General features: G+C 29.4%; 1 protein-coding gene across 6 annotated transcripts in view; it reads right to left on the reverse strand.

Annotated features, from left to right (window-relative positions):
• Positions 1–17,946, reverse strand: part of LOC107454283 (Chromosome associated protein H2) — a 51,369-nt gene that overhangs the window by 23,827 nt on the left and 9,596 nt on the right. For 3 of the 6 annotated variants that reach the window (XM_043043757.2, XM_043043758.2, XM_071187187.1), the window contains 6 exons: positions 16,692–16,815; positions 7,432–7,543; positions 6,688–6,768; positions 4,989–5,044; positions 2,662–2,728; positions 1,006–1,178 (listed from right to left, as the gene is read on the reverse strand). In XM_043043757.2, coding sequence (XP_042899691.1) covers positions 1,006–1,178; positions 2,662–2,728; positions 4,989–5,044; positions 6,688–6,768; positions 7,432–7,543; positions 16,692–16,789 — 587 coding nt within the window. In that variant the 5' untranslated portion in view covers positions 16,790–16,815. Of the gene's footprint in view, positions 1–1,005; positions 1,179–2,661; positions 2,729–4,988; positions 5,045–6,687; positions 6,769–7,431; positions 7,544–13,488; positions 13,808–16,691; positions 16,816–17,946 lie in introns of those variants that run through there. The other 3 variants (XM_043043759.2, XM_071187188.1, XM_043043760.2) reach the window with 3 other exon arrangements.

A 17,946-nucleotide genomic window follows, 5' to 3' on the forward strand; every position in this document is an offset into this window, starting at 1 on the left:
AATTATAACCAACTAATTTTTGGAGAATTTTATGAAGTTAAAAATATAAAAACATTTTGTCAAAATAGAAAAAAAAAATTACCACCAAAGCATCAGAACAAACTTGAGCCATAAATGGATTCAGCCCAAGGACAGAATTTAAAAACAGAAGCTAATATCCTAATCCCTTTTTCCACCTCCACCAGAATCTTATCTAAATTGCACAGTCCCATAGCGGTCAAAGGTTTCTACATTCGTTTAGCAACAGTGGGAGAATTTTATGTGGCCTTCCAGCTTAACACTGTAATGGAGCAAGTTTTGATGCAAGCAAAGTATCAAGCATGATGCAAGCAAAGTTGATGATATTTCAACTGTTTGCCGTTTAAAAAAAATGGGATAATGGACGAAATAATTTAAATTAAGAAAATTAGCAAATAATTTAAATTAGTAAAATTAAAAAAATTATCAAAGAAAAAATTTCCAGCTTTTCTTTAAAATTCCCTGATTTTTCCAGGTTTTTATCTAAATTTCCCTGATATTTTCAGGTTTTTTCCAGTATAAAAAAATTCCCTGATAATTCCAGGTTTTCAAGGTTTTCCAGGTAGGTGGCCACCCTGTAAAATGTTGGAGATACGAAAAGACGTTCTAGAAATTCCCAGCAGTTAACAGAGGCCAGTTGTAACCCAATTCCATCTTTTGACTCGACATGACCGTTTCACAGAACATCTCCTTCGCATTAGAATCTTTTCGAATCTCGGCTGCCCTCCATAATTGAGATCCAATGAATAGAGGCGTCAAGGTGGATCACTTTAACGTGAGATAACGCGCTTTACTGGCATGCTAGAGAACTTTAAAGACAATGACTTTGGTCACTCCTTTTAATTGTATTTTACTTCTAGATTTATTGTTTTTGCATTTCCTTTTCATATTTGTTGTCAATTAAAACAACTTGCATAAATGTATTTTAAAAAAAAAGAAGAATACACAAACTTAAATTGAAAATGAGGAAGATGTTTGCTAACTTACTCATAGAAAGTATCTCCCTTTTCTTCTCCCTCAAAGGGCAATAAGTCAACAGGGACAAACAGGCATTTCTTTGCTTCCTTCTTGGATTTCTTATTAGAAGACGCTTTAGACATATTCTTTTTCTTCAGGCAGCTCAAGTTTTTTCCCAATTTTATCTCCGTTGAGAAGAAGGGCTTAAACATAATGAATTAAAAGCAGTTAATACCTACTTAGACAAAATACAAATGAATTTTAAGTAGTTATAATGACTACAGCCTTGATAGCAGAATTGAGCGAGTCAATCTGTAGCTTACCTTCATAAAGTCAAATTTGTTTATGATTCCAACATAAAGAGAAAAGGAATATTATAAACAGAGTTCTCCCAAAGAATAAAAAAGGGCAGGGTGCTTTCTCACAGAAAAAGGGCACTTCAAGCTTTGAAAGGGCACCGACTTAATAACGTAAAACATTATCAAAATGTGTAATATCATGTCATAACTGAATTTGATCCTCAACAAGTTTTAAGTTACCGTCCTATACTATTTAATGTGTATACTACAAAAAAAAAATTTCGCTCATTATCTAAATAAGAGAAAGATTTGTTGTTTACAAATAATAATTAAAGGCATGCTAAGACACAATATCTGTGCATACGTTTTTTTTCTTCTTTTTTTTTTTAAAGTAAACTAAAAAAAATTTTTTTTGATTAACTTTAAAGATTTTTTTTTCTATAATTCACACTGAAAGTTATTTGAAAATAAACATTTAAAAGTGCATTTAAAATATATATATATTTAAAAAAAAAAATTTAATCACTTAAATGCATTAATAAACCTAAGAAAGTAAATATTTGTAATAGTAATCAAAATTAAACCTTTAAACACAGATAATTTTTTTGTGTAATTATTATTTTTACAGTTAATTCATTTTTCTTAAAAATCGATCAGAATAAAAACAGACAGTGTTTTTAAGGGATGGCAAAAACAAAAAAAAGGGTAGGTAAAAAGGATTTTTACTAAAAGGGTGCATTTATAGGGATCAAAGAGAAGGCAGGGCGGGCTGCCCTTTAAAAAGTGCTTAGGGAAAACACTGTTATAAAAACCAAGTGTAATTTAACTATGCATAACAATTAGTAAAACTTGCAAATATTTGATCGAAAAAATTTATATACAAAAAATTAATGCTAATTTAATTTGACTTTTGCACAACAATGTTTTTAAACAATAGAATAAATCCCAGTACCGAAACTATCAAACCAAAATTTTTTCAGAAATGAAAAAAATAATTTCTAAAAATTACATTAATTGAAAAAAAAAACTGGAATGTTGGAAAATCATTCATTTTCTTTAGCTCAAATACCTGCAGATAAGTTTCAATTTTTAAAACAGTTCCGAAAATATTTGTATTTAAAATTTTAAAAAAAAATCAAAAATGAAAAATATTCTCCAAAGACACTTGTAGAGTTATGGGGTTTCTGCTATCAGGACTACAACTTTGCATAAATTCCTTTTATCAACTTATAACATGATTCAGGGATTTTCATGTAAATAATAATAGAAAAACTTTTAAGTCAAAAAAACTTTTTTGTCTCCCATAATACTTTAGAGAATTTATAAAATGTATTTTGAAAACAAAGGTCATATATAAATATCTTAGTTTAAATTAAAATAAACTTACATCATTAAATCTACTTTCTTTGTGTCTATCTTTGGTTTTACTATCCTTTTTAGCTTGTTCATCCTTCCTAAAAATAGAAATTTTTTCTAGTAAATAGCATTGAAAATAAATTAACCAAATCATAACATTAATAAATTCATTAGTACATATTTTACATATTTTCTCATTCATTAATTTAACCACCAAGTACCAAGATTTAGCTCTAGCCAAATTTTACAAAATATATAATATGTATAGATTCTGCACGGTCGTATAAGCTAAAGCTCTAGACTAACAATTATGAATACAGGTAAAAAGCTACCAGTATTAAAAATATGGTAGCCACTTTTACATTTCCTAACTTTTCCTCTCTTAGTAATACAGGGTGCATAGCTAAATCTTTCAACAAAAAATAAGCGCCTTTTAAGTACTTTTTAAGGACTTAAAAAATCTTTTTAAACACCATATACATTAACAGAAGGCGAAATAATTGTTCAAGACTTAACATGGTCGTGATAACATAACTAGTTTCTGGCAAATCTTTTTCTTGATTATATTATCCACCATAAAAAGAACAAGATTTTTTGGTTCAATATCAGAGGGTAAAAAATGAAGCCTGAAATTGAGAATATCTTGCAGAATGCAGCAGAGTTGCACATGAGAATGCAATAATCTCATCGAACCCAGCTCAGTAGACGCATATGCGGATTTGCAAGTATTTCATCTAACATGTAAAATGATTGGCGCTTTCATGTGCTATGGACTGACGGCAAGTCGAGATGCATTGTGAAAACGTTAAATATAACAATGTAAAAACCACACTTTGGCACAATACGTGGAGAAAATCAACATGGTTAAGAAAAACAATCTAATTTTCAAGAAGTGAAAATTAAGCACTTTTTAGGAACATCCATTAAAAAAAGCACCTTTAAGAGTTCTTGAAACACGAAAATCGAAAATAAACACCTTTAAGCACTTTGGTAAAAACACTACGCACCATGTAATATTAACAAGTTAAAAAAAAATTAAGATACTCAACAAAAACAACAATTGGAAATAGAGATTGTATGAAAATAAGAGCAACGTTTACTAAATCGGCAACTAAAACAACGGATATCAGAAGTTTTAAAATATGATATCCATGAAGGTCATCATTGAATGAGAGAAAATGTAAAAATTTATATAGGACAAAGATTTTTTTTTTTTGTTAGAAAAGTCCTGTTTTCTAACACATTTCTTTTTTTCAGAGAATGAGACTAGCATAAATTGAAGGCTCCAGAAAAACGAATTGCGCACCAATCACAGTGCTGACGTAAAATATCTTCGCAGTAGATGGATCATGGGTTGGAGTCCTCTTGCCGTCAGGCTAACCGTGGAAGGTTTATGTGATTTTCCTCTCCATGTAACGCAAATGCAGGTTAGTTCCATCAAAAAGTCCTCCACGAAGGCAAATTTCTCCCAATACTTGATCCAGAAATTCCCCTGTCTTCTGGATTGGGTTCAAAATTACAAGGCTATGGAGTTAAACATCAGTAGTTGTAAACCCTAAATTGGGTCGGCTGTTCAACGACAGTTATAAAATAAAACAAGTCATGGTGTGAGTATAGGCTATTTTGATATTTCATAGTTTATTTTTAAAGTTATTTATAAAGCATTTACTTCATAGTTTATTTTATTTTTATAGTTAAAAATAAAAGCCCCACAGTTACAAAGTATTATTTTATAACTGCATGGCTTGTATTTATTATTTTTAACTTTTTTGAGGAATGAAATGGCCTTGTAAAGCTCCTCTTCCTGGATATTTTTGAAAGAAAAGATATTTGTTGGCTCGATAGCCCAACCAGATCTCCAGACTTCATTCTATGGAGCATTCTGGGGAAAAAAATTGCCAATTAGAAACCCTCTTTACCAACTATCCAGGGCCTGATAAAAAGCTCATGAATTCTGATTTTATAATTCCTGAAATTGATGTGTGTTACACAATAGCATGGGAAACAGTTGGTGTTATTTTGTTTCATAACCTATCTTCATTTAAATCAGCCTGCAGATTCTGGAGAACATTTTATGAAATTTGGAAATGCTCACAACAATAAAATTAGTGCAGTTTTTTAAATGTTTTAAAAGATTCTGTAACTATATAGTACATAAGCTAAAAATACTATAGAAAGAATTTCGTGATTTTTTTAGATTCAAATATTTCAGTTACATTCAATTTAAAATTATGGAGAAAAACACTTGGAATACAATTTTGTTCATTTTTTTTTAGACAAACTGTGGATACTAGCAGGGGGGGGGAGAAGTCTAGTACATTGTAAACAAATATTCTAATACAAAATTGGTAAAGTTACTTGTTTTTCACCAAGTTTTGGTACAACTGTGTGGCTAAATTATAAAGAAACTCCACCTGAAAAACAAAGTTTGAAATTACTGGAAGCATAAATGATTAACTTTATCAATGTTTAAAATAAGAGTATCACATTAGGGATTTGAAAATATGCATAATATACACAAATTGCTTGAATGCAGTTCGTGGAAAATTTATAGCATCGCAGAAAATTTCTGAGTATTAATTTTAATTGCAAATTCTTTTTTAAAAAAAATCTTTAATACCCTGCAGTAAATATTTTTCCCCATCGCAGAAAAACAATAAGATAACACAATAACTAGTTTTATCTTATAATGTCAAAAAACTGCTTCTTTAAAACAAGAAAGGTCCCAAAATTTTTATTTTTTCAGCTGAATACAAATTTAAAAATTATTTAACATAATTTCTTTAAAAACACTAAGGAAGATCCGGACATTTTATTCTAAGTTCCAGGTTTTTAACAAAAATTTTCATTTTTTCCTCAGTTTTTTAAACTAATTCTTGATTTAGGTGTATGAACCCTGAAACATTACAGACTAAAGAATTCAATTTTAATCACAGAAACATATGACATTTATTAGAAAATAATTGAAAAATCATGCATATTCAGGGTATCTGCTACATTTTTGATTTTCAAATCCATGACTTTTCATGATTTTCCATGACTAATTCCAAGAATTTTTCATGACTTTACAAAGTTACTATTTTCTCCGACAAAAACACAACAATAAATTTAAAACAGCATTAGAATAATTGAAATGATAGTTATAATCAAAACTGTTATACTCTGCATCTTCATATTTATAGATTTTAATTAAAAAAGAGTTGAAACAATAAAATAGCTGGAAAAAAATACAAAATCAAAACATTTTCTTCTCTTTTTTTTGTAGCATTATACTCTTAAGATACTTTTCTAGTTCATCAGAAAGGAAAGAAATACTCCTGATTTTTTCAGTTCTCATTTCGGAAGGAAAAAAAAAATTTCGCCTATGACTGGCTTGCTTAAGCTAGAATTTTATATAGATAAAATAAAAAAATAAATAATAATAAAAATTAGAAATGAAGTTTTCCTTTAATTTTTTGAAAGAACACCATAATTTTTAACGAACACGAAAAAAACATTTTATATTTTAATAAAATATGACTTGACTGGGGATTTCGTTAGAAATTCAGATGTTCAGAACACCATGAAATTTGGGGGGGGGTGATTCCATTTTAAAAACTAGATTTTTTTTGGCAACCTAAATCCATGAGTTCCCATGATTTTTTTAAAAAAATAGTTAAAATCATGACATTACAAGACAAATTTTGTTCAATACCAAAATTCATGAATTTCAATGATTTTTCATGACTTTCCAGGTGAGTGGATAGCCTGTATATTTTAAATGTAAAGCACTACAAAATTAAAATTTGAACCAGTAACTTATAGAAACATATTAGGAATTATTTATTTACTGATTTTCAAAAATGTTTTTTAAAAAGTATCGAAAAACATCCTTTATTAATCTTCCGTTTACCTTTGATACCATAATAAACGGTGTCGGCAAAATTAAATTTATTTAAAAAAAGTTTATAAAAAATCAACAGGTAAAAGTTTAATTAATAAAACTGTTTAAATTTTTATAACCCTAAAAACTCTTTGATTTTCTAACGATGAGAAATATAAATAAAAAGACAAATACCTTCCGGCCATAAATACTACTACTTCCTTGGATTACAAGAGCGGCTGCATTAAAATTAGCTGGAACATTTCCTTGCACAAACTATAACAAACAAAAAAATAGAACAAAATCGTAAGTATTAGTATAAAGTATTTCTGAACAAACATATAAGTATCACTACAATAACAATTTTGAAAATATTGTTTTGGATTATATTATCAAATATCTTTTAAAATTTTCTTTGCAGTCAAAGAAACATCAGTTAAAAACATTCTTAATTACCATACCTACACAGAATAATATATATTTTTTTAAAAAAAGGAATTTCAGTTAGCACTTAGCAGGTAGTCAGTCTATATAAAGATCATTAACTTTAACTACAGATAATTAAGTTTCTTTTTTCAGACACACCATAATTATGTATAGTTAAGGTTTTCTTTTTTTATTCCTATGGAGAACTCTGCAAATTTAACTATCAAGTTTTATGTCATTAAAAAAAATCCAAAATATTTTAGTAGATTTTTTACAACAAAATTATTTCTGCTTGCATTAATAAAAAATGGAATAATATTACAGATTTTGAACTGTATAAATGAACATCTTTCCAATGTCCTATATATTTATTTTATGTATTCATTTTCTTTTCATGAACATCTATTCTAATCTAAGAGTTTATTTTGATCATCTCTGCGCATCAGTGGTATGAAGACAACAATATAATGAAGATAAATATATAAAGAAATAAATTTGATGAAAGAGACTTACATTATTTATATAGGAAGAGAGCAATTGTGCAACATCTATTTGAAATGACTTTTCTGCATCTTTAACAGGCTGCAGCAAATCGTGATAATATTCTTCAATAGGAGGGGCCATTCTGAATACATAGAAAAGCAAATTAAGCTTGGAATATAATTAAAAAAATTTTTTAAAAAAACATTCATTACAAACTAAAAAAATTTAAATGAATAAGAAATTTAAAAATGCATTTCCAATTGTATGCTTTATCATATTAATCAGTGTTCTTCCTTTCAGCATTTTTATAAGGGCAGCACACTACTCTGCCTGCCTTTTGATCCTTATAAATGCCCCCTCTTTACCTTTTTTTGAAAAAATAGGCCACCATACCAACACTGCCTTTTTTATTCATGTTCCATTCTTAAGAAAAATGAACTGTTAAAATAATAATTACACATAAAAATTATCTGTATTTATAGATTTAATTCTGATTACTACTACAAATATTCACTTAGTTAGGATTAATCTCAATTGGTTAAATTTTTATAAGGTAATCGTTCTTAAAGGGGATATATTAATACATTTTCAGGGGTCTGTCTAGGTTTTTCTGAGAGGTACCTTATTTTGTGAAAATTTAGACATAATTTGTGAAAATTAAAAATTTTTATTAAAAAATCAACACAAAAATATGGTAAAAACAAGGATTTATCCTTTATTACAAAACACAAAAATAAAATTTTAAGAAAAAGTATTTTGTGAAAATACCATTTTTCCTAAAGTTGAATTTGAGAAGGTAACACTAAACGGTAGTAAATTTGGCTTGGACAGACCCCTGATTTTTAAATGATTTCAAAATTATTCTTTAAATAAATACCTTATTCTTAAAAATATGCACCTTCAAATGGTCATTTTCAATATAAATTATAGAAAGAAATTTTTTAAGCAGTTTATTGAAAATTATTTTTCTAGTTTACTTTTTTTTTTTTAAAAATAAATAAAATGTATGCACAGAGATTGTCTCTTAGCATACCTTTAATTTTTATTTATAAACAAACAATTTCTCTCTTATTTAGATAATGAGCAAAATAAACTTTTTGAAATATACACATAAAATTGTACAAGAGGGTAATTTGAAACTTGTTTAAGATCAAATTCAGTTAATACATGATTATTGCACATTTTGATACATTTTTACGGTTTTAAGTGATTGCCCTTTTAAAACACAAAGAACCTGTGGAAGCAACCTGCTCTCTTTTATTCCTTAGGCAGGGGCCTGTCTAGGTTTTTCTGAGAGGTGCCTATTTTGCGAAAATTTAGACAGAATTTGTGAAAAATTAAAAATAATATAAAAAATCAACACAAAAATATGGTAAAAATACGGATTTATTGTTTCTTAAGGGATGCAAAAATAAAATTTCAAGAATAAGTATTTTATGAAACTACCGTTTTTCCTAAAGTTGAATTTGTGAAACTACAGTTTTTCCTAAAGTTGAATTTGTGAAGGTACCGCTAAATGGTAGTAAATTCGGCCTGGACAGACAGACCCCTGTTAGGAGAACTCTGTATTAATGATATGGCTATACAATATTAAAAAAATAGTGTCAGAATATTATGTTAAAGCATTTTAAGTACAAAGATTTCCCAAAGTGGCAGGGATTGAAGTGTGTGCATAGAAAAGCTATGAACATAGGGTGCCAAAACTAGACAGAATAGAGACAATTAACATGCTATATTATTAGTGGTTGTTTTATTGATTCCCTAATATAGATATGGAATCCATTGTAAATTGTACAACAGAGTTGGGGAACATTTCCACATCAGCAACTATTCAAGCCAACTATAATTGCCAAGTTGTCAAACAATTTTTACAATTGACAAATTAAAAAATAAATGTGAGTAGGTTTGGCTAAGGTGACAACAAGTTTTACCCTTGAAGTTAAGGCCCATTTTTCGTCTTTTTAGTTTTTTGCATGTTACTGGTCAGTTGTTGTCAAAATTTAGCAAAGGTATCTATATGGATATTTTAACATAATTATTATTTGCATTATAAGAGTGTGACTGATTAAATAAGCATTTAATCAGAGAAACAGGGGATATTTCAGCAGCAAGATCTACAATGGTTAAATGGAATTTTTAAAAAAAGAAAAAAACTGTTCTTTTTCATTTTACAGACGAAAGTAAATACAACTATTTAATTTATCTGTTTATTTATTTTCATTATTTTCAAAAAAAATATTAATTTACTAGCACAGTTACTTTACATTAGTAACTTTATCGCTTTCACCGGCAAAATGAAAAAGTACCAAAAAAACATGTACTTTCGAGTTGTTCCCCTTCTGTGATGTTTTTTCTTTTAGTATCTCGCAGATCACTGCCTAAAAATCACCAAGACTTTTAGATTATTTAGGTGCCGATCACGCTATGGATATCTTCCTTGGTCTGTGTTAAACTTGCATTTAAAAAAAAAAAACATGCAGAAATTGACCCAGAGGTGGCTACAAGTTATATCTTTGAGTTGGTCCTCTTTTGTGATTTTTTTTTTTTAATTCCTTACATGCCACTGTCTGGAGGTTGCCAAAACTTGACAATTATTCTGCCAAAGATCACAACACAAAAATCCTCCTAGTTTAACAGATTTTGAATAACTTGAATGTTGTTTGATTTTTTGCCAAGAATTACTCAAAGTGACAATTATTAGTAAAAAGTATTTAAGTACTCTTGTTTAAAAATTTTATCTTTACCTTTTTCTTAAACATAATATTCAATTTAAACACAATCAATTACATTTAAAGTTTTTAAAAATCTGTCATTTCCAATCGCTAATTCCTCTAACAAAAATAACTATTGAAAATTCTATCAATCTTACGAAATTGTCAGTTATTGGCTTTTGGTGGAAGAAAAGTGTTACGCAGAAAAAGGGATATAAATTATTTTTATATTGTACAGGTACTAGTGTAGAATTGAGAATCTCTTGGCTTGGTGACAAATTTCAATTGTACAATGTTGCTGAATACCTGTTTTTGGTTAATCATGATATTATTTGCTTTGTTTGATGTCACTTTCAGGTTACTACCACAATTTTTGCAATGTTGTGTGATTGGTTCTCGGTTTATTTTTATAACTATCAATTTAATTTCCAACTTAGGGAAGATTTCTGCATCGTGATCTGAGACAGAATAATCGCAAAGTCTTGACCCAGCAGAAAACTAAAACAAAACAAAAACCACAGAAGGGGACCAACTTGAAGCGTATAACTCGTAGTCACCCTCAGGTAAACATCTACACATTATTTTTTTTTTAAATTTGATAACAATTAAATCTATTTGTCATCTTGGCGATGTAGTTGGTGCAACAGATAACGATCCAAAAATATCTTTCAAATTTTGACCTTTGTTATTCTTCGACAATTAGTTGCTCATTTGTTGTTGTTCCTATAACCAACTTTGTCTTTTATGTCTACAGAAAAAAAAATACATAATTTTTTCTTTTCAAAACGCAGAAAATTGGTAAGAAAGCCATTATTGACTTGCATGAAATTTTGATTAGTTCTCATTATTTCTGTCTTGTTTGTATGCACTTGGTTGAACGAAATGAACAAGCAAATGACTACAAATGAGTTAGTTGTGAGAAAAGTATAAATGCCTATTGTTAGAAACAGTACCTCAGAAATGATATGTGCATTTAAAGAGAGTATGAAGTTGGTATAACTCTTATGAATGAGGTAAATATGAGAACACTCTGGTTGATTGACGCAATTTCTGTAAAGAAGAACGCATTGATGTAAGAGTAAAATGATAAAAAGTCTAGGTATAGATTCAGAAACTAATAAAAGCAAGTTCAGAAAGGGAAAATATAATATTGGTAGATGAGTGAATGAGTGCTTCGTGATGTTGAAAGAGTGGTGAATGCCCTGGGAAGAATCTCTCCAGCATTAATATCTTTATGCAAGACACTTTTAAAAATAACAAATATGCATGTTACTCATTTAAAGTAACAAAAGCGTCAACTTCAAAAAAAAAAAANAAAAAAAAAAAAAAAAAAAAAAAAAAAAAAAAAATTCAGAAAAAATATTGAAATTTTTAAAATTGAATATGTACCTAATATATTTTATTCTATTATTATGAGCTATATTTTCGCATTTCGCAGGGAGAAAATACACTAACTTATTCTTTTTCGTTCTTTGTAAGTCATCATCAAATTTAAAAACAAATTAAAAATAATAAAATCCATAGCAGTAACTAACGAAAAACAAAAGATTGACCGCGAAATCACGCCAAATCGAACTCTTTAAAAAGGGGGGGGGGGTCCAAATGTGTGTTTTCATTTCAAGATTCAGCTGTTGTAATAAATAATATCAGATCAAAAATATTGGATTTTATCAACTACGCGGGAATTAATAGCAATAACTGCAACAAAAAAAGAACAAATATTTCTGCAGAAAAAAAACCCAAACTTTTTACTTCATTATTCTCGAATGAAAATAGAAAAATTACAAGCCTTTTTTTCCGCTCCGATGCGCAAGAATGGCATATAATTTTGAGTATAATTCTGAAGAGAAGTCAGTAGCTTCATGACACCACGATTCTGCACACGGGGGTGAATGTTAGAGGATATCTCCGTATCATGATCTGCCACGTCAACTACAATAGCAAAACTGATTTTATGAGCAGGGTTTTTGACCCACCCACTAACCCAAAAAAATCCGGGTGGGCTTTCTTAAAAAACTAAAAAACAATAAAACTCGGGCTAAAATGGGTGATTTATAAACATAATCAAAATAGATTAATAATGAATAAGATAAAAGAGAAATAAATTTCCTATTTATATTGATTCTAAAATTCCAAATCAAAACTAGAGTAAGAGTAATTCTTAAAACTACTAAGAAAATTGTTTAAGAAATGGTAGTTCTCTAGTTAGTTGGCCTGCAAGAGGCATACTTTTTTTACACAAGGAAAGAATTAATTTAATAAAAATTAAATTAATAAAAATTAATTTAAGTCTTTTATTAATACATACTGTGAAAAGATGGTACTATATTAAAATATTTATTATTTTAATTCATAACTTTATGATTTTTGCATAAAAGTTTTCCTTTTATTAAAATTGTTCTCTTTTGAATTAAAAATTAAATCTAAAAAGTGTTAAACTAAGTAATATCTTAAAAAGCCCTAAATAGCACAAAACCCAATCAGGTTGGGGTTTTTTTTTTAAAAAAAAACAGGTTTTTTAGACCCTGTTTATGAGAGAGAAAAAAATTTTCTTTTAAAAAAAAAGTTGGAGGGTTGTCCTGCAGTTAGCTATGAGTTATACCCTTGAGTTGGTCAGTCTGTATTGTTTTTTGTCAGTTTCTCCTGGGAGGCTACCTGGATCATTCTGCCACTAATCAGAAATGGAAATCTTTCTCTCATTCCTATAGACTTGAGGGCATACAGAGCCAAATATAATGAGAATTTTACAAGCAAACTGCTTGCCAGTCATACAAAAAAAAATTTTGATTCTTATTTTTCTGAACAGTAAATGTAACAGAAAATGTTCCGGAACAAACAGTAAATGTTCCATTCGAAGAGTTTATGCAATGCATAAAATATTCGTATGCGCCAGACTCTTCTGGAGATGCTGAAGAGAAATTTGAATGAAAGTCACAGATAAGAGTTATTTTTATTTGCTTTTTTAAATTAAGCTTTGTGTTTATGATATTTGTGTTATGAAAACAAAATTACAATTTTTTAGCTAATTAAAAGGATGTTATATTAAAATACATATTAAATGTTTTAAATATTCATTTTTAACATAAAATGTTTTCATGAGTTTCAGCTGTTTCAAAAAGAATTGTAAAAGGTATAACAAAAATCTATTGTTTTTTGGCGCCGACTTTCGCATCAAATATGAGAAGGCCACCCTAATGTAAATTGTGTTATTTGAACGAATAAAATGACCTCATTATAAACATTTAGTATTCAAAATACAAATTTCCTTCCAGAGACTAAGTTGATAAAATAGCAAAAACTAATTGTTTTAAAGTATATCAGAATTTCATTTGCAGTTCTTATAAATTCTTCTATTCTTATAAAGATACATTCATACCTTATTTGATTTAAATAATTAAGATGATCCAAATAGTCACATTCTATTTATTCTGTTTTTAAAAGATCAACCATATCATAACATAAACATACACAACAAAGCGCGCGATTGAACAAGACTATAAAGGTGAAAAATCAATCTACTCGTCAGCTTGACATCGTTTTTAAAGTTTAAAAACTGAAACTTACGCTTTATTTTAGTGCAATACCATAAGCAGAAAAACCGTTTACGTTTATTCCGATCTAAAAGTTGAAACAGTTTTTCATTTAACTACCGTTTCTTAAAATCGTTACGATGTAAGCTGTTGCCATTTTGAAACAAATGTTAAAATGAAATGTAGGACAGATTGGCGCTGCCGAGTGTAAACGATTAAAAAGAAATTTGATTGAAGGATGTTCATTTTCACTGGTTGTGATTACTCCAATCAACATTGATAAAATACACAGAGCAAAGGGCGCGAGGCTTCTTAACATTTAATCATTATTTTTTGTTAGAGCCCCTGAATGATAGTATAGGAGCCTTATTTTTTGTTGTAGCTATTTACGTCACACTAGCATTTTTTATTTGCTTTATTAAATTAAATGCACACATTTAAAATGAAAACAATGATATCTAAATTTCATTAACTGCTCGGAATTTCGATTTATGATTTTAAAAAGTAGCTTCGGCTTTGATTTAAAAGCCTTATTAATTAAAAATTTAAGAGCCTTATTAATTGATAATTTAGAAGCTTTAATTATTTTAAGCGCATATGTATTATCATGTATTATCACGTATTATGTATTATCATGTATATATCATGTATTAATATCAGAAAATGCAAAATCTAATATTATATAGCATCAAAACTAATGCAAAATAATATTATGGCGAACGCTAGATAATATTAGTTTGTAAAGAATCTAATATTATATAAGGCTGAGCAAACAGCGACCTTTTGTATCTTTCTAATATTGGAAGTTGTGCAAGGTAACGTTAGATTTTACCGATTTTCTGATGTTATATAATATTATGTGCTACTTGGGATAATAATAAGAGAAATCAAGAAGCGAAAATTAGAAACAAGTATGATCAATAAACAATAAAATCATAAGCTAACTAAATTAATGAAGTTGGTGTATGAAATATAATATTACCAATTAAACATATTCCACAATGAGGGGAAATATGGGAAATTAGATCTTACGGGTGGTTTGGACAATTCTTTTTCTTTTTTTCATAATTAAACATATGTTTACTAGATTGTAACGCTGTTTTAAGCAGAATCACATATTGTTTCTGTCCATTAGCAGCTTCTGAGTAAAATGAAAATAAAATCCCATCTTATTCTGATAAAGTGCGCACTTGGCGTAGGCACCTTCTTTGGACTTCATCACACTTCTCGACTGTGTTCACGAGTAACAGTAAACAGCGCGCATGCGTCGTCATTGCATGCGTTGCTATGGCGACCGCTGCTGCTTGATAATTTTTTTAGAATTCTTTTTCTCATTTTTAATTTTGTTATGCATTAAGTTGGTGAGTTTTTATATTCTTTATATGATTAACTAATTCAAAAATGCTGTCTTGGGGGCTATTTTAATATATATATATATATATATATATATACAACATACAACAGCTCCATATAGATAATTCATTATTTAATATTTATCAACTATATATTATAAATATGCTCATATTTTAATTTATAATTTATATATATAACATAGATATTATAATATTTAATATGTATACATATAGCATAGATATAATATATATTATAATATATAGTATTGCTCAGTGCTCATTTTATGCTCATAATAAAATGTATTACGAATATGCAAATATAAATCAACAGCTCCATACATGTATATTAACTGTCCCATTATGCACTACATATGTGGAACTGTTGTAGTATATGTGAGATACACATTTGTAACATAAGTAGAGATTAGCATTTTGCTAGCTANAAAATTGTTTAACCCTTGGTCGGGATAGCCTGCTTGGTAGGGCACTGGGCCCATGTATAAGAGTTCGTAGGTTCGATCTCCGCCAGCCGAAAACTCCCCGTGTAGTAAATGGTGATTGATGCACGTTAAGTCTGTCGAGTCACAGACGCCTCCATGTTCCCATAGCAAGTCATACCTCTGGGGGTACCGATCCAGGAGTTTCCTTGTCTTCTGGATTGGTTCAAAATTACAAGGCTGCGGAATTGAACATTGGTAGTCGTAAACCCAAAAATTGGGTCTTTTACAAAATAAAATGCAATAAATTTTTTATACCCCTATGCTTTTTAATTTACTTATTTTAATTAGCTTCTTTGTTTTGAAAATTACTTACTATTTGAGGATTACAATTTGTTAGCATTTAAGAAAAATTATTCCTAGTTAAAAAATGCTTTATTTTATGTGCATTGTGCTTGTTATTAAGACGGCCCTGTTGGTACAATGTCATATCTATTGGAGCATAGCTCGTTTTTAATGAGCAAAACTTGGTTTTAGCGGGTCATATTTTTGTGATCGACATAATTTCTACTTATCCAGCTCAGCTAATCTCTTTTTTGAAAAATTCCTTTTTGATGGATATTTCGGGTAAACGAATACCTTTTTGATGACGACGATGTTTTTCGGGCCATGAATCTTATCCCAAAAAATATCAGACAACAACGAGACAGTTCGAAACAAATTAACTCATTTCTCTCGTACTGTGCAAAAATGGGTTATTACCATATTTCTAATTTAATAAGTGTGTAGGCCTGTTGGCTGGGCGCTAGACTCACGTTTGTTAGAACGGGATTTCGAATCCAGTCGGCCGAAGACTCCCCACGTGGCAAATGATGACTGGTGCACGTTAAATCTGTCGGGTCACAAAGTTCTCCATGTTACCATAACATATCAACGTATAGGTGTGGCGGAAGTCGAATTTTTGGCCATAGATGGCGCCACTGGAAAACAAGAACAATTGCACCCCTTGCCTTAATGACTTACGACAGTGTGAACTTTTATAATTTTTTTAAGCACCCGTTTTTATACGGGCACTCGGTTGTAACAAGCAATTATTGTGGTCATCTTTGTGCTCATGATAAGCAAAATAGACAGTAACTACATAATTCATAAATTAATATCCCTTTTTTAAAAAAATATCTTAAATATTTTCAAATAATTTATCAATGATTATTTTTTTTAATCCTTATAATCTTACGGATAATTTCTTTTAATTATTACCTTTGCAGAAATCGGGAATCCGTTTCTTTAGCACATTTTCTTTTTCTCCTTTGTGTTTCCGAATTCGCAGATTCCTTACGTTTTCTTGTTGAAGGCATTTCCCAAATTCCTTCTCACCTAAAATCTTGTATAAAATAAAATAAACTGCTTTATGAATCTATTATTTATTTATTTATTTTGAAGAAAATAAAGCTCATAAAAATTTTGTATTGGGTGCATGTAGAGTGTTCTGTATTAATCACCCTTCATATATATCTTTAGAATTGAGTAAAAGGAAGGAAAACAAACAATCTGCTTGAGAGGTGTTCTAAATTAATACTGAGGCGGAGAGGAAGTAACAAAAAAGCAATCGAAATCGACCGAATCACCCATGAGGAAGGCAGGACAATAGCATCCAATACAATTTGATTACCTGGTGAACTTAGTGGTGATCTATTCAACTCATATTTAATTCTTCTAGCAATCACACGTCTTGCCATCCTCAATAGTCATTTTTCCACTCTTTATTATTAATGTATTGCATAATAATTCTCAAGCAAATTTGGCATATACACTTTTTTTTTTGTAAAATCCTAATATTTGGAAGTACAATGAATTATTGTTAAAGTACAAGATAGACTCATATCACTGGACATATATTATGAGAAGTGAGCAAAATAAAACAAGAAAACCTTAAAAGCTTTTGATCTAATTTCAAGTAATAAAGCACAAGTTTAAAGGTTCGAATGTAGTAAATCTTCAGAAGAGTAAGCCTCCTGGCATCCATGGATTTTTGCATCTTCAGGCGTAAATCTGGATTACACCAAGTTTAGACAGGAAAGCATTCGGACTTCATGTTAATTTTTCTTTTTGCTTATGTCATTATATCCCTCAAGCTATTTACGAATGTTAATGCTATGTTACGATTAAAGTGAAAGGAAAAAAAATCTATTACACGAAACAAGCCCTTATTAAAATATATTATAGTTTTAATTGATATACATTTATATTACAGCTTTATATTAAAGTTATATAGTCAATTGTTCACGCTGACAGTCGCCAGCTCATAATTCCTAAAACAGATCAATGCCAAAAGAGGTATCAATATCAATCGATTTTACCCGTGGCTGCTCAGAGGATAGAGCGCTCGCCTCCCAATGAGGTGTCTCGGGTTCGAATCACATCGATGACTGGACAATATAAATTCTTGAACCGACCACAATGCTTACGTAAAATATCCTCAATAGCCGTCCCTTGCCGTCAGGCTACTCTTGGG

This window comes from Parasteatoda tepidariorum, chromosome 10 (assembly GCF_043381705.1).
Source record: "Parasteatoda tepidariorum isolate YZ-2023 chromosome 10, CAS_Ptep_4.0, whole genome shotgun sequence".
In the NCBI taxonomy this organism is placed as follows: domain Eukaryota; kingdom Metazoa; phylum Arthropoda; class Arachnida; order Araneae; family Theridiidae; genus Parasteatoda; species Parasteatoda tepidariorum.